We start from the raw sequence: 18,472 nt of genomic DNA, 5'->3' as shown, positions 1-18,472 counted from the left end.
TTGTAGGTTTTGATAGATGATATATTAATCTTGATATATTAATATTTGGTTAATAATTAATAACATCATATTACATACTCTCCGACGTATTGTTTATTTTGTATTCATATTAAATATGTATCAATATTTTTATAAAAATGTTATATTGTACACATATAAAATGCTGCATAATGATACATATTATAAAATACATTTCAGTTTCCGTTTTCCTGTCGATTTTAAAAATGTTCTCCCAATCTTTAATATTTCATAAATAAGTCATACAGTGTATTACATTCAATTTTGTATATTAGAAATTAAAACAATTACCTTTTTTCGGAGGAACTTTTGAAACTTTCTTAGGACTTAAAAGGAGACTAAAAAATATGGCAATTACAATAAAATGATTGTATATAGATACTATATACATGTTTGTACATACGTACAAATAAGTTGTATTACAAAAATGTTGAATAAATTGAATAATGTAAATGGCCTGGTAATGATAACGGAAAGATATGTCTACTATATGAAATCTTTGGTATGATGATCATTATTTTAATCGCTCGTATATATAAGCACATGGTATTAATTTTCAAGAAGAAATGCAAGATCACATTATAAATGATGTGTTAAATAAAATGATTTAAGTGTAAATATACAAATATCATCCTGCTTCTGTGACGATTCACTAGTATAATATTAATTTTATCATAAGTCTGTAATCAAAATATGGTTTATAATTTTTTAAGATAGTTATAATGTATAGTATACATTCTTATTTCAGAAGGATATATAACTAATTTTGCAGTTATTATTTTGAACATATTTTTATGCTTATTTTTTCCTTTAGTGCATGTAAGGCACCTCTAACGCTATGAAATAAACTTTTAGGTATAACTCTATATTGTGGTTTAGGGTTCGAGTCGTACACGATTGTTACAGATGGCAGGCAAAACTTTTCTTATATCATCAATGTTTTCAACTTCCATTCTTAGCCTACTGACCTCATCTTCATAATTCTTTACCCACTGTGTTTGCAAATTTTTTGCATCCGTTAAATTACGAATTCTTTGATCTAGACTTGCAGCTACAATTTCCTTTTCAGCTGCAGCTAAACGTTCTTCTAACGGATTCAAATCAGTATTATCTAAAATAAAGAAATTCAAATGTATAGATACTAAAATGTGTAGTTTTAAATAATGAATTTAATCTAAAAAAGGTACAGATAAATTAAAAAATTATGATACAAAACAATAACGTACCAATTTCCGGTAAATTTTCAAGTTCTTTTATTATTTCAGCTACCTCGGCTAGAGCTTTATCGAGTTGTTGCGATGCTAACGTTACATTAATCTTAGCTAGACTAACTTTATGATTTGCCTAAAAATGATTGAATAACATTGTAATTATATTATCGTATAGTATAGTTATTACAATAAATAGTATGTGCAACTAATTCCTTACTTCGGTTGTAATATTTGTATCTTGCCCACTTCGTTTCTCGTATTCCTTCATCATGGAATCTGTAATATCAACTCTTTGATGTAATTTTTCAGCTTCGTTTCCTACACGAAGTGCTTCTATTTTAGTTTTATTTGCTTCTGTTCTAATAGTGTTCGCTTTTGCACTAGCTTCCTCTGCATGCGTCTAATATAAACATATTTCGTTTTCAGCGTATAATAAATTATATTATATATGACGTATGGGATTAACTGTACTAACCTGAGCATCTTGTGCTATCTCACGCGCACTTTCGGCTTTATATTCAGAACCATTTAATATCTTTTCAGCTTGTGAAGCTTTCTCCTTGGCATCCATGATTAATGATTCAATATTTTTTATATCTTTTAAAGCATCTTGGGCTTTAACACGCTCTTTCTCTACTTCAGCATGAAATTCTAAAAATAATATTATAATTGAGAAATACATTTATTTCTGCCCCTTTAAAGAAAAAATATTATCATTAGTAAAAATACTTGATATGATATATACCACCCAATTTCTGTAATGTTTCCTGAGCTTCTTTTAAAGTCTGATCTCCTCGTTTGACAGCATCATCTACTTTTTCATTTGCTTTATCTAATTCGGCTACAAGTTCGGCAGTAGCCGCTTGCTGATCTTGTACTAACTCTATTAACTCCTCGCTCTTTCTTACCTTCTCTACCATTTCATTTATAAGATTTTCGTTTTGATCTAACAGCAATTGTGCTTCTTCTTTCAGTCGTAATCCCTGTAATGTATTTCATTGTCAATATTTAAATTATTTTCGGTAACAATAATAGTCGTCATAGTTTAAATTTACCTCATTATTTACGTCTTCAACTTGATTTCTCAATTGCTCGATGTCAACAGGTGGAAGAGCTAAGTCGAGAATCAGTAAATCTATTGCTTCTTGCGAAACTGCGGATGATTTAGTGGCTGCTATGCTGGTAAGATTTTTCACCTCGCTCATACGATGCTCTAGTAACTCTAATTTATTTTCTAATCCTCTAATATCATCACTAAATACAAAATAAATTTTTAGAAGAAATATAATACAGATAAGATGATTTTGAAAACCATTAGTATAGATATTGGTAATAATTACGTTATTACCAATATTCTAAGATAAAGTAAATAAGTACATACGTCATGTTAGAATATTTTGCTATAGTTTTTTTTGCGAGACTATAAGCTTCCATCGTTGTATTTCGCGCCTGTTCTGCCAGTGCATGAATCTTTTTCGCTTCATTAACATTTCTGTAAAGTTTGGGCAATATTGATTATGAAGAAATACTAAAGGTTTATAAAATTATATTACTTACAATTCGGCAAAGAGACGCGCGTCTTGCGCGATTGAAGTCATTTGTATATTCTGTTGACCAACTTGATCCGCACGTGATTTCGCTTTTGATAATGCAGTTGCTCCATCTGTGGCTAAATAATCTTCTGTATCCTAGCATGTTTAAAATCTGAGTTGAACATCCAATTTTATAAATTTCACATAATATCATATCAATATTATTCTTACGGTTAATTGAGCATGTATTTTATCAAGCACTTTTTCTGCTTCATCAATGTTCATTAAACCTTCCAAAGTAGTTCTATGTGCATCGAAAGCAGTCAGGTTCACAGTTTGTGCAATTTCTTCAATTTCATTCAGCTGATCACGTAATTCATCAAGTTGTTCCACCAACGTTTTATTTTCACCTAAAATATTTTGTAAATATAATTTCATTTAAAAAGGTATGAATTATTGAATAAATTATACTTACTACCAGATCCTTGTTTAGCAATTTGTAGAAGATTCTTTACTTTATTCTGAACGTTTTTCAATTCTTTTTCAAAGTCCGAATCTTTTATAACTGTCGGACTGCTGTTAATCTTTTTGAGCGTATTTTCTAATTCAGCTAAGCGTTCTCTATGACTATTCACTGCAGCTTGAACAAGATTGTAACAATCAGGACAATCGACGCATCCATTTTGTCTGTTATGTTTGTTCTCTTTACAACGATCACAACGTCTTCCTTCTACATTAGGGAAGCACTATAATACAGGATTAATTATTCTAATAAATGCATACAAATTAAACTTTCCATTGTATAGTGTAACATTTTATAAACTTACTGGACATTGTCCACTAGCATCACATTGCAGGTCTTGAGAACCGATATTATCACAATCACAAGGCTTGCAACCTTCTCTACTGAATCCATATTGATAAGAAACACATGCATCACAATGTTGTCCAGTAATACCAGGTCTACATTCACATTGACCAGTAACGGCATTGCAAGTACGATTGTAAGATCCTTCAGCATCGCAATTGCAAGGTGTACATCCCTAAAAAATATGTGATTATTTAACTTAGGCAAACTTAGTAATTATCATACATTATGAAACGATTAGTGGATTGAAATACCTCTCCACTTAGAATATGATAATATCCTTCTTCACATTTATCACAATTTCGGCCGGTTACATGTGGCTTGCAAGTACAATGACCTGTTAATTGTTCACAAGGTGCTACTCTACCATCGCTGAGTTCGACTGTGCCTGGCGGGAAACATTGGCATAGCTTACATCCATCTTCTTTACGATCAGACAATGCGTCTCCGTAATATCCTGTTAAATGTTATAAACATCGTTATTTATAATTTCAAAAAAGTACATGAAATATATAACAGTTACATTTTATTTACCTGAAAGACATTCTTCACAATGGAAACCAGCTGTATTATTTACGCATTTCAAACATTCACCAGTTTCGTGGTTACAATTTCTTACAGCGTTCAAGTCGATATTGTTGTTACAATCGCAAGGCCTGCAAGCTATACCCTTTTCAGGATTTCCGAAGTATCCATCCGAACATGTTTCACATCTAGGTCCTAAAACAAAAAATTATATAAATAATGAAACTATTTAAATAGTTGAATATCTTTAATCTTTTATCTAATCTTTAAATAGTTTCATTATTTATAAGACATTGTAGGACTACTCCATACGTTTGCCACTAGAGGTCCACTGACGCTAATGCTTTCTCGCAATCGGTTGTTCTGATTAGTTTCTGATAAATACGTTTTTCAACACGACTTCTATCCCTGTGTCTAAGGCAAGGGCCTGTTAGCTCATCTTATTAACGAATCCACTAACAAGCCCGAGACGAAACACTTTTTCCTTTAAAGAGATTAATTCTTACCTGTTCTACCCAGAGGACATTCAGAACAAATTGGATCAGGATTATTGCCAAGTAATATACAAGGCCCATTGTCAGGACACGGACATGGTTTACAATCATCAGGTGTACCCTTTAATGGGTGACCGTAATATCCACGTTTACATAATTCACAATTGCTACCAGCCGTATTATGTTCACAGATACACTGCCCTAAAATAAATCAAAAGATATAAATTCTCTAGAATAAATTTCTACATTAATCTTCGTTATAAATTCACTAAAAAAGTACCAGTTTCAGCTTCACAAATATCTGCATGATTATTGCAATTGCAAGGGACACAAAGTGCAAAAGGACCACCATTAGGCGGATCATGATGGAATCCAGGTGCACAGGATTCACAAAATTGGCCTACGTAACCATGGGGACATTGACAATGCTCCACCCAATCAGCGGTTTCACCTGCAGCTCCACGGAGTGCCGTCTCCAACTTAACATCATCTAAAAATCCTCGACCTGTAGAAAGAAAATTAAATGCATCAGTAACTTCATAAACACAATTTTATCTACGAATCTTAATTAAGATACCTTGATGCGTATAGGTGCCACGAATTTTAATAGCCGTTAAGTTCGATAAAATAGACATGAAAGCTCGAGAGGAAAGGCGAGGTTCCCAACCATAACTAGGATGTTCATGCAATTTGAAGCGATATTCATGTGGCTGAAATAATTTTTTAATAATTAATAAGCCATTGATATGATTACTTCACTATCTTACTTACTGTCACTGAAGGTAAATAATTCTTTTGTCCAAAAATTGGTTGTGTAATTTGTTCTCCATTTCCTCCCTCGAGGATTATATCACGGACAGTGGGTGCTGGACCAGCTTCCCCAATTCTTAGTGTAAATAATAAGTCTTGGTTATAAGATGCACGTTGATCCCCGAGGAATCTATCTGCATTTTTCATCAATAAACAGTATGATATTTATTTGTATAAATGAAATATAAAGCATTATTGTGCTTATATTTTCTAAAAATTTTATTCTTTATAGTTTTTATCAAAAAATGCAAAGGGTTTATTATGTATTTGTTTTTACCAGGAGCAATAAAATATGCATTGTCTCGGTCCAATGCCGTGGCATATATCGTTTGAGTAAGAGGATCGTAATGAAGTGGTATCGGGTTACCAGCCACGGTAGCTTTCCATCGTTCAGTTCCTCTCACAAACATACTCTCAATTACAACTTTAGAATACCCAGTCGCTGGTCTGCACACTGAGGAATGTCCGTAACAGAAACATGGTGTACAACCAAATTCATTATCCATTGCAAGATTGAAAAATCCCGGCTTACATCTATTTATGATAGAAACGGTATTATTACTTAGTTTTTCATCTTTATTATACACGTTATGCTGTTAAAAATATTAACGATATAAATTTACTAACACTCGACATCGCTTCCCTTCAACATTTTCTTTACAGATACAAACACCGTTAGTAGGATCACAAGTTGGTGCATTCGCAAGGGAACCGGCTGCGTTACATTCGCAAGAGGTGCAACCGTATGATCCAAAGTTATAATAATTTGCTGCGCAACGATCGCATTTGTCACCTGTTACACCAGGTTTGCACTGACATTTTCCTTCGCTGTTACATTGTAAACTTCTCGAACCTGTAAAATGGCATCGAATATTTATTCATTTCTTATTTTTAGTAAATATAAAAGGTTTGAATTATTTTAAATATTTTAATTGATTTTTTATAACTTTTTTAAAAATATATTTCAAATCAATTAATAAATAATAAAAAACTGTCAAGATCGCGATGGCGAAGAATGCAACAATTTACCAATTTCATTGCAGTTACAAGCGACGCAATAACTGTCTTCTGGACGCTGATAGAAATTCTCCCTACAATGTTCGCAATTCGCGCCATCACGATTAGCTCGACAATCCAGGCAGTGACCACCGTGACCAGAAGCCTTGTATAGTTCCTTATCGAAGAAGCATCTCTCTGAATAACCATTGCAGTTACAAGCTGAAAAATAAGGTCACGATATAGATTAAAATAAAATTTAAACAATAATGAATCGCTTGTATATGTATAATAATAAATAATGATAGATTAATATAATGATAAATAATATTATAAAAAATAATTTTGATAGTGTATTATTTGTTTTAATATGAATAATAACATTATCTAGATATTTACTGGATCCTGAATACCACGGAAGAATTCCATCCCACCGTGATGAAGTACTAATCATCACATTCACAAGTAATAAACATCCGATTAATTTCATTTTAGACGACCAGTTCATTACACAATTTATAAACAAAAAAAAAAAAACGAATAATTTTTCTTAATTATTACCACTATTCGTCAAAATTTGAAATTCATTTTGAGAATTAAAAATTGAATAAATGTTCATATATATTTTTAGTAAATGATCTACAAAAATATAAAATATATAAAAAGTTGTTTAACTTGGTACAACATAGTTGCAATAATTTATAATATATGCATGTTTAAACACTGACAAATATAAATTTTTTTAACAATAAACACTGTTTGTTTACATTGATCCTTCTATAAGAAATCGTTTACTATAATTGCTAATGACATTTAACGATGCAATAATGACGTTTTGTTAATAATAAGTAATATATTTGATTGCACTGAATAAAATCAAGACCATCTTGATTTCTTGTTTGAAAAATTCGCGTCGATACACGATCTAATCAACGCGATGTAATAAATATCTGCTTGTATCGTAATATCTTGAGCACTGAGCTCGCGATCTACAGAAAAGCTGCATTGTGTGCTCCTGTATTGCCAACAGTCCCCACTTCAGAACAAGCAATGAACGTAAAAGGTAAAGCTGGTTAGGTAATGCCAACGTGATCGTGAACGCGAACTCTCTTCGACTGCTTGGAAAGGTGATATTCGCAATACCGAAGAAATTGTTCTCCCTTGTATAAAATACATTCACATTCGATATAACAATATATGCCAATATATTAGATTTATAGCACGCTATTCTATGTCGATCCGTGTTACAAACAAATAAATAATTATCAGTGATATCGATATTAGAGCTAATACGAGATATATCTATATATCATAGAAAAATTAAAAAATTTTAACAACAATAGAAGTTCTATTTTACGTTAATTTTACGTTTTGTTGACTTTTTTCAATAAACAACTGATGCACTTAATAATAATCTTTTTTTTCTTATTATCTTCTTTTTTCGTAATAAGCAATTGCTTCTTTTATTAATGAGATGACATTGACATTGACAACATATGAATTCTTTGATTACATTCTTTTTCTAGACTTTAATAAGAGATGAAAAAAATGGGGCATAATAATAGATTTAAATAGAAACTAAATAATAATATGATTATCATTTATAACAACATATTATCACACGAGTATGTTCTAGTCACCGAATATAGTACCTGAAAACCCACCGTTTGAAGAGCAGGTTTGTCAAGGCCCACCTACACACTGACCAGGATACTGACCCTTTATAGAAGATATTCTCTTTTCATTTATACCCATGATATGCGTGTGTGGGTGTGTACGTGTGAATAGTTACACACATGTATCTTCTTACTTTCTGCTAATTCATTTCTGAACGATATTTCGCAAAATTACGTTATATAAAGCTATTAAAATACATACGTTTACATTCGTGCGCATCTTTAGTAGTGGCACGTCCCCACGGTGCATCGTTATAAAAGGGCAAACACTCGTTGCAATCTGGGCCAGCAGTGTTATGCTCGCATCTGTGAATAATTAAATTTTGTCTCTTTGAAATTTGTAGTTAAAAATCATAATATAGATATAATAGGTGGAGGAAATTAATGAAAAACCTGAGGTAGCCGCATTTGAATATTGTCTTAAAATCTTAGGTATATGAAATGACACGAAAACTATTTTATTTTCCATATATGTACGTATTTCCCAATTATTAAGCGAAAATTTACAAAATTACGAAGACGTTTTACGTGATATTTTATATCCCAGATATTATTCATATTTAATCATGTTTAATCAGTAATAGTATATTGCAAGAATATGTATCTCCATACATTATCTTACCTACATACTCTGCGAGTTTTTCCATCCACGCTGGTACTGTTTACGCATTCTCCAGCGTGGCCATTGCAAGCGCAACGTGCTCCAACGGCGACGTCAGCGATCGCATAGTAGTAGGACTTTAATACATGATCATCGCCAAAAACTTCGTCTCCAAAAGTGTTTAATCTATCCAGAGTGATCCTCAAATCCGTTGCTTGTACCCATTCCTTAAAACGAGGATAGCGTTCGTCATTTACTCATTCTAAGATATATTATTTATAAATCATTTTATTATATAGATTTATATAAATCAAAAGTGAAATCTTTATATGATCCTTATTAAGCAGAGTCACTGTTAATAAAGAAACGCGATTTTAGCGAGGAATTATGAAATGATAAAATGAAAACTGTACCTGCAATGATGGATTAGTTTCGAAGTTATATGCCGAAGGTCGACCTTCTAGAGTGGAAAATGCAACAGTACCCTTGGTCAAAGGCGATATATCGGAATAGTCGGAAGTACATAATACTCTGGTATCATCTCCCCGTACAGTTTCCTTTAAATCTGGTAAGTCATAAGTATCTCTGCAGGTTGCAGAATAGAATTGAAAAGGTTCCCATGGCGACTTTTCGTTCTTCCTCTTGTAAATACCCCAGCTTTCTGGACGCGGCGACTCGAAAAGTGCTCTAACATAGGTTATGTCGAACGTTTTGCCTATAATTATTTAAAAACACTACGTGTGAGAAAACAAGGAAAAATGTAAAAAATACACATAAATATTTATTATTATTATTATTAGTAGTACATAATATCAATATCAAATAATAAATATTTATATATATATATAATAACTGAATATTTTTTGAAAAACATGTTTTCAATTATTTGAATGATCGTTTGAACAATATCGAAATTATTAGGAAATAAAGGGATTCTACGCCATTGTAATTCTTCACTGTAAAGCCAGCGGGGTGCAAGTGGCTGATTCTTTCCTAAATGAACACATGGTACACAGACAGAGATTCTATGTCCTTCACGTGTTGAAGGAACTTCCACTATTATTCGGATTCTCGAGACACGATGTTAAAACTAGTTTACACGCGTATGGTAAAACTATTTCACGATAAGGATCGTTTCAAAATATATAACACTATCAATTTTCAATAGAGGAAAATATCAGCGTTGTAGAAGTACGAAAAGGTATCTTCCAGCGGCATGTACAATTAGCAGATGCTAAAGACGCAACGTTAGCATTTTAATTGAAACAGAAGTTTGCATATGTTATCTCTAACTTTAACAATAAATATTTGAATAATGTGTTCCCTGTTTACACAAGAAAATAACTTCAATTTCGCGTTAAATTTCGATAGCAACTTTCACAACTATTTTTAAAGAAAAGTTACAAAATATTATAACGGTATGTAACGATTGTTAAAGAGAAAAGCTTACAAAATAAAATATTAATACAAGAATGAAGGCTCGCTTACATGTATATTTCTCCATCAGTTCGTGGTTCCGAGAATTATCTCATCGCACACGCATCCTCATAGATAAGGATGTGAAATAAAAAAAAATTAAAAAGGGAGAAATAGAGAGCGACAATCATTATTGGGGACGTGTTAAAAGTTCATCGCGAATACCGATGAATGAACTGTCTTCCTCTATCTATAGTATAAGATTCATCGACATTATCTACTATAATTCCGCAACGAATGATCTCAATTAAAGCGATCCAAACCACAGCCACATTCGAATTAAACCACGATACTTGATACATCGCGGGCAAATTTTAATACATTGAAACGAACGTTTTATTATGATATCATACATAACGAAACTCGTTTATTTCGAACTCCATTTATTGGGAAAAAATTTTTTGGTTAATGCCCGTTCACACGAAATCCTGTCCATTGAATTCACTTATCTGAGCGTAAATTTCCATTATATGAACGGGAAAATCATAAATAGCGGAGAAAGCCATATATATGAACTGATAGTTTCGCAGAATTTAGATAAACAGAGCTATACTATAATTAATGTAGCATCTAGTATGTCATACCTAAATGTAGCGTGAGATTAACTTGATTTGGATATTCGATACCCTCGAACATTGTTTCCGACTGCCACCAAGTTGCATTGTCGTTATTGTCGTGATCGGTAAGGTATAAAGCCTGATGATCTCCGTACTGACATATCTCGCAAGATTTCTTTTGGACCCCAGTCTGTTTACAAAATTCTGTTGGCCGATCTTGACCACACGTGTTCGTTGCTTCCATAAGTACGTTAAATGCCGCATTCTCAAAAGGTGGTATACACCTCTATAACACAGGGCATGTAAAATCATTTGAAAATCAGTTTAAAAGAAGCGCAAATTTTTATTGAAATGTTAAAAAAATTTCTTTGTTTTATAATTTATATCTTTTTTACTGCATTGGTTTCTTATTATTATTTTCTTATCCTCGTGTTCCCAAAAATAAAATTTGGACATTTTTTTTTTTGCTGAAAAAGAAATTTCAAATTTTTTTCCTTGAAAAAGAATTTTTGAATTTCTTAATGTTCTAATTCTAAATGCTAATGTACTATAGTAGCTCGCACAAATGTTGCTAGGCCACCTACGATTCTAATATTCACATTTCCGTCGCAAGTCGTTCCTACAAAATTATATTTCCTACAGAATTCTTGCAAGGATATATTATCGAAAGAATCTGACTACGTAAATATTGAATTGTACTACGCAAATATTAAATTTTAACACCCCTAACAACAAATACAATAGAATGACGTAAAAAATAGAATGAAATATACAGAGAATTAGTATTTCAGAACTTTTTCGTTCCTTGATACTTAGAGGATCTATTTAGTTTTATCTCTCCAGCTATCACCGAAAGTTGATGTAACTTCGAACCTTTACTGTGATAACCTAATGTAGTAATATCGAAAAAAGAAACCGAAATTCTGATGACTAAGAATAAACAGCAGACTGCTCGTATTTATGTTCCTGGAGTAGTATAACTATGGAGAGTGATAAACGCTTACAAAAGAAATCTCGAAAAATTCAGATCACTATATTGTATGGAACGTATAAAAAATGTATTATAAATTAATATCGAACTATTTAAGTATATAACAATCGAATATAACGTCATTTAACGTGCATTACAAATTATTTTTGTTTTACATCAAAATTTTTCAAAATTATGTTTAACAATCATAAATTTTAATAAAAAATTTATATTCACTGTCATTTTTCTTTCACAAATATAATAAATAATATATTAACAAAAGGTGCACGAACCTGTGGCTTTCCACTGTCATCGTAGCATTTATCTTCGTCTCGATATTTTGGAAATCCACGGTATAATTCGTCTGTGGGGTCAGGTTCTGCAAATACTGCCACCAAGAGGATTGGAATTAACATTAACATCTTCTTATGTCTTCCTCTAGTCATGTTTGAACCTTTTTCGATGAGTCTTCTTTGTCGTAATTTCGATCCACTTTTATTCGGCAGAGGTAAATCCGTCAGATTCCCACTTTTTTGAATTTTTTTGAAGATTAGAGCGAGCACTGATTTTCGATCGGGCCCATCGACAAGAACACCCCCAACAATAATTTTTTATTTTTTACTGCTGAGACCGCATTCCGCGAATCGCCTCTTATCTACCTAATGTTCATTAATCTTTGTATTAGCTCACAGATTCGTTATTCATTCTCAGTATATTGAACTTGATATAAAAAAAGTTATATATAACTTTTATAAAAGTTAAAGGCTGTTGTCATATTTATAATTTATATTTTTAAATTATGAAATTTTAATAATTAAATTTTTACAATTTAAGTAACATATTCTATGTACTATATTCTATTCTATATTTATACGTTTTTCTATTAAGAATTAATCACTAAATAAAAACTTGAAAAGAATGGTGAATAAAAATCGCTCAACATAAAATTACCACGTAAAATAAAGACGTTATTAAAATTGTGTACGACAATTTTATAGACTATAATGTTATAAGTAATAAAATCGTCTAAATAATTTTTAATTCAAATTAAAATACTTGTATAATATCACACAGGTGGCGACTGTTTGAATAAAATTGAACACCACTTTTCACTTTTTTAAAAAATCTTAAAAATTAAAATATTATATTTAACGATACTTCGTTTGAAAAATCTAGAAGATAAATATGCATATATTCTCTACGAATACAAGTTTCAGATCATGAATCATGAACTGCAATTTGAGTAAACATTTGTAAAGTTATAATTTAAAAAGTTAAATTGTCGATTCATATATTTGCACAACTCTATTAAGTATAAAAGTAAAACTTTAACAAAAAAAAATTATCTGTCTTTAATAATCTTTTACTAAAGTAGCAGTAAAATTTCGATATTCACAATCGCATAAATCACAAATTTGCCGCGAAGTGTTCACTAGTACTTTGGTCAACAGAATTCACACAAGCATCGCGAATTTTGAAAACAGAGAAATGAATTCTTATTCTAACCTCTTCGACCGACGGAGAATTGGAAAACCATGAAGAAAGCCTCTCTTCATGCAACAGCTTAGTGAGAAACTGAACGGGAGTGAGTCCGTGAGTGAGGCTGTGGGAAGTCGAATGTGTCGATGCCAATGTTTGTGGTGGTAATGTGCCGCCACTCCTGGTAGAAAGTATAGGCCAAGAGAAATGAAACGACCAAATCGTTAGGGTTACATTTCGCATTTTATTATTACCAATATTGTATGCAAATATACAATAACAAATAAGGCAATAACATCTTTCTAAATTTTAATTTTTGAATAAGAAAAATTCGTTTAAGAGTTTGAAAAAAATATATTATCTTTATATATATATATATATATATATATATATATATATATATATATATATATATATATATATATAGATTTATATTAATTTAGAATGTTTGGTTAAGAATATGATTTATAAGAGATTTTTATTTTTGTTAGTTGAAATGAAAATTAGAGATTATTTGTTAGAGCTCGTGACCAGTATATCTTGCTAGAACGGAAGTGAAAAAGAGATTACTCAGGAAATGATGACTTCTTTCTACCATTATCAATATTGTACTATAATATACTTCAATTTGTTGTTTTTAATTTCTTTAAATAGGATATGTGGAAAAGTAGAGTTTTATTAAAAACATTATTATAAAAATTTGTAAATAATATTGTGTTAATGAGAATGAATGATTGAGGATAACGATGAAAAGAGACGAATACTAAATTGATAACAAATACGATGTGTATTGACAAACTGTTTTATGTATAAAAAAATTGTACAATATTTATAATTCGATGTTTATCACTTAGAAAATACTGACAATTTAGACTATTATCTTTTTACCAGGAAATGGGAAGTGATAACGCAAGTCCACCCGTGCGTTTATATAGTTGTTTAATCAGTAATCGTTTCACTATCATTAATATGATTTGATTCACAATTGATAAAAAGTTTAGTTAATTTATAAATGAATACAAGCATGTAAGTTTAATATGTTGAATGAAAGTAATAAAGAACTGTAGAAGCAATAGAAAATTATATTTGTATAAAAATATAAATTTATGATAAGATATGTTTTTTCTTCAAGATAGTCTTTTACTACATTTGCTAGTAGTGATACTAGCATATTATTAAATGTTGCTGAGTTCAGATAGTATGAAGAAGTACATAAGTTATTATAAACATTTATATATACATAAAACAAAACTATATGTATGTATGGCATTAGTTATCATCTGAATTATATTTCCGTAACTGCTATTATGATCTTACATATTCATTGAGTATAACTTAAATATACGTTATATTCATAAAAAATTACATTATATATATAAGCGTATGAGATATTCCTCGATTTTATCTTATAATTTAACAATAAACGCTGTCATATTCGTAAAATACGATATAGAAAATTCTATTCCTAACAATCAATTTTTTCAACATGAAATAAACATTAATAATATTTATCAACGCTATTATTTGTTTTGTCATAGACAAATGTGTCTTCTTTTGATGAAATAACGTCTGAATTTTTTGACGATTAAAATATTAGTTTCAAATTCATTTCGTTAAATCGCGTGCACTACATGCCCCCATCTAAAAGTGTAGAAAGGTGTACCCTCAAATCTCGAAGATTTCTAAACACGTCCTCCGCAGGGATTTCTTTTTGGTTCCCATCATTATCATGTTGAATAAGAATTGCATTCCATTTTGCGTCTTTAGCACCAATGTAGTCATTATTTACAGAATCGCCAATATGTATCGCTTGTTGGGGACTTATGTCGATACTATGTCGTTTCTTTGTTAACCTGAGCGCCTCGTCAAATATCAAAGTATCTGGTTTCTCCACGCCGAAATCGTAGGATGTTAAGACAAAAGAAAAATAAGAACGTATCCTTATATCCTCGAGTATCGCTTCCAATCTCTCATCGAAATTCGATATTACTCCCAAAATCAGTTCTTTTTTTCTAAGATAGTCCAGTAACTCGATAGTGCCTGGATACTTGTGCCAGCACATACTCGTGCCATAGCATCTTATCAAACTGTTAGCAACCTATGGGTCATAACGATAAAAAGGGTCATCGATAGTAGGTATGAGTTTGGGTTAAGTTCTTTCGGTAATCATTTTTCTCTTTCTTTTTGATAGTACTTCCTTCATCTTATAATATATATATTTTTAATAATCACGGAAATCCAAAACTAAAGTTAATAAGAATTAAAATATATTCCTCAGATATAAAATTAGTAATAAAATAAGCAGCAGATAATAAAGAAATATAAATGATTTGTATTCATTTAAAAGGTTCAATTTTTTAAAACGGTTTTTAAGTTTAATTCATCCTTAAAAGTATTAATTTCATTTATAATAAATAACACCTTTAAGCCATATCTAGATATGATTAATACTTTCGCAGAACTGTATATAAATGATCGTTTGTTAAAAATTAAATGTGAAAAAATCAAATAGAATATTTGTTTTATTTGTCTCATAGTAAAATATAAATTTCCGACATCGTGATGGTTTTTATCACCTTATCTAAAGTAGCATCCGAGATGTAATTGTGTTGGTCCTTAAAAACACTATGAACTAGTTGCCTCCACCAATTTTCCCATCCGATGCCTGTGTGTTTCCCATAAACAGGATGTTCTAGACTAAGCCTATGAAAGGTATTTTTGAAGCTTCGCGCCAATTTGCGTCGATCAAGTGACAAGCCGTGCTGAGAACCAATTTCGACGTAATCTTCCAATTTCGTCATCAGCAACGTACCAGTGACATCGAAGGTTATTAATCGCGGTCGGATGATCTTTATCATTTTAAAATTTTATCTATAAAGGGAGATACACCAAATATCTAGCACATTGCTCCTGTGACAACAGTATGCAACCAAAAAAATAAACACTTGTTTTACGTCACGAACAGTATTACCAATCTCAACTTCGCGTAACAGAACTTTTTTAACATTTCCAACGCAACCGGACGTTAACAATAAAGTCTTTCGAATTTACATATTTTTAATGTATTTAACGTATGAAAACATTGTTTTGATATTACTTCCAATGATCTGATCTTTTTATATGCATTTTGTATGTATTGCTTTATCGTTGTAATATGTTGCTTTACATTATATTATGTGATATTTAAAAATCTATTTATATTATAAGAACTTAAATTCTATGTATAATTATATAAAGAAATTGTATCATAGTAGTTTTTTGTTTGTAATATTATAATTATAAAATATTAATAAATTCTTATTCATGAAATTTATAAAAATGGTTTGACAAAAATTGTAAGTTATTTAAAAAATAAGTTGAAAATATACTCACGTATGAAATAACAATATTGTGAAGAAACTGTACAGTAGGTGCATTAGCAAAGCTCATGCACTTCGTGCAGAAACCAGAATAGGTATGACGACTATTCTCACGCCGTTTATCCCTTAGCACGTGACATATTGCTGAAGAAAACATGATACGGATAATAATTAAAAATACGCACCTATGATATATTTCTACTATAAATTTTAAATTAAAATTAAGTGAAATTAGAATAATTTTAATATATTGAAGCATAATATTCTTTTGAATCATTAGAATAGTGTATATGTGTACATGCACTTGTAGTAATCATTTTTGTATAATATTTATAGTGTTTATGCTTTAAAACACGGTCATACAAATAGGTCTAGACACTAGCTAGAAAACCCCGTCCATCTTTTAAATCGAAAAAGATCAAGATTTCCTTCGGAAAGACAGAGATGAGTAGAGTGTTTCTGTCTTTGTCTGAGATATTCATAGCATATCACGCATGCGCAGAACGAGACTTCTTGTCTTCCATGTTGATCTCTCACGACTCAATTTTTCAACGATTCCTTCTATGTTTTCGGTATATGAATGTCAAGACCTGTTTATATGACCCTGCTAAAAGATGACTTATGTATTATATTCGTCTTGAATACTTAATAACTGGAATACTTGAGTAATTGAATAATTATAATTTGTTAAAACAAAGGCAATTATGGAGATATAAATTTCGAAATACGTAATAGGTATTATACAGAAATTGGCAGATTTGTATAAACCTCGATGTTAATTCTTTAATGTTTAAATCTTTTTGTATGAATTCATATCCCCAGGATATATTTCATATTTTCTGCTTTTTTGGCCGAGTATGGAATAGAAAGATTTACATACCTGATTGTGCAAAAGAATATAAGTGTATAACAATTAATAATGGCAAAAACAATAACAGAAACAATAAAAACAAAATAAAATTCAAAGTTGTCGGAAAGAAATAGCTATATAGAAACGAAATTTCTGAACGCTACCTGATTATAGACTAAAAGAATAGATGCGAGAAGCCAGCACAAAAAGCTGCTAAAATTATCATCGTTTATTCACCAAATATACAACAGACAGCGTTAGGAAGGCAATATATATATATATTCTTAACATAAGATATCATACTTAAAGTCATAGATAGCACTGGATAAAGAAAACAAGCTGTCAGAAAACAAAATTAAACCGATATAAATTTTATCGAAAATGCATATTTTATACGATGCAATGATTCATGAAAAGATGCATGAATTTTATATATAATATTTTAATCAATATTTAACAATTGGAATAAGTACATAATACTTCTCGCGTGATTTTGTTTATCACGCAATAGATAAAAATGTTCATTTAGTATGCAATGTACACAAGCATTATTTTATAAGATGCATGTAAATATATTATATATATATATATATCAGATCGTAGATATAACGTAAAAAACTTCCATTATTTCTATGTACAGTTTTACGTATTTATGTATTATATATAGATGTGTAAAGATATATATAAATTACAAAACATTACTATTTAGTATCTCTAAGAGTAATGACAATAATATGTGCTCCTTATATTCTCTATTGGTACGTATGGAAAATTGTAAGATCTTATTGCGGTCACTTACAGTTATTTTGTATTGGGAAAAGAAATATCCGGGGGAAGTTTGGCCATTTAACGATCTTTACGCTAATAAAATCTAATTATTGCGCGCGTATAGTTTTTTAGTCGCCTTATCATATACGCATTTGTTTGGCTTTGATTCCGTGATTTAAAAACTTACTTTTTATCACTCTAATTACGTGAAAATTATGAAAATATCCCATTATTATTGCTAATTGTTTCGTATAAAAAATAAAAAATTAATGCTTTGAGAAT

At 30.6% G+C, this 18,472-nt stretch overlaps 2 protein-coding genes and 1 long non-coding RNA gene across 4 annotated transcripts; 1 reads left to right on the top strand and 2 right to left on the bottom strand.

Annotated features, from left to right (window-relative positions):
- Positions 1-75: 75 nt before the first annotated feature.
- Positions 76-13,398, bottom strand: Lanb2 (laminin subunit gamma-1). 2 transcript variants are annotated; one of them, XM_072020593.1, is made up of 26 exons: positions 13,241-13,398; positions 12,028-12,393; positions 10,792-11,050; positions 9,145-9,446; positions 8,753-8,958; positions 8,333-8,436; positions 6,488-6,676; positions 6,086-6,311; positions 5,736-5,992; positions 5,420-5,592; positions 5,226-5,358; positions 4,929-5,153; positions 4,661-4,849; positions 4,164-4,349; positions 3,884-4,086; positions 3,589-3,804; positions 3,237-3,507; positions 2,993-3,171; positions 2,787-2,917; positions 2,611-2,721; positions 2,285-2,483; positions 1,975-2,212; positions 1,705-1,880; positions 1,447-1,629; positions 1,245-1,362; positions 76-1,129 (listed from the first exon to the last, which is right to left on the bottom strand). In XM_072020593.1, exons 2-26 carry the CDS (start codon positions 12,178-12,180, stop codon positions 894-896), a joined length of 4,863 nt encoding a protein of 1,620 aa, XP_071876694.1. In that variant the 5' UTR covers positions 12,181-12,393; positions 13,241-13,398; the 3' UTR covers positions 76-893. The 2 variants fall into 2 exon arrangements, with proteins under 2 accessions (XP_071876694.1, XP_071876700.1); XM_072020599.1 differs by lacking the exons at positions 8,333-8,436; positions 8,753-8,958; positions 9,145-9,446; ... (1 more) ...; positions 12,028-12,393; positions 13,241-13,398 and adding an exon at positions 6,854-7,431.
- LOC139996724 (uncharacterized) lies at positions 5,870-6,666 on the top strand. The gene is made up of 2 exons (XR_011802326.1): positions 5,870-6,010; positions 6,122-6,666. It is a non-coding gene; the product is annotated as an uncharacterized lncRNA (long non-coding RNA).
- A 603-nt stretch (positions 13,399-14,001) lies between the features above and the next one.
- On the bottom strand, positions 14,002-16,889 carry LOC139996646 (rhythmically expressed gene 2 protein). The gene is made up of 2 exons (XM_072021166.1): positions 15,790-16,889; positions 14,002-15,311 (listed from the first exon to the last, which is right to left on the bottom strand). Exons 1-2 carry the CDS (start codon positions 16,069-16,071, stop codon positions 14,841-14,843), a joined length of 753 nt encoding a protein of 250 aa, XP_071877267.1. The 5' UTR covers positions 16,072-16,889; the 3' UTR covers positions 14,002-14,840.
- Between the last annotated feature and the right edge of the window lie 1,583 nt (positions 16,890-18,472).

This window comes from Bombus fervidus, chromosome 2 (assembly GCF_041682495.2).
Source record: "Bombus fervidus isolate BK054 chromosome 2, iyBomFerv1, whole genome shotgun sequence".
In the NCBI taxonomy this organism is placed as follows: domain Eukaryota; kingdom Metazoa; phylum Arthropoda; class Insecta; order Hymenoptera; family Apidae; genus Bombus; species Bombus fervidus.
This window is presented reverse-complemented; position numbering and strand designations above follow the sequence as displayed.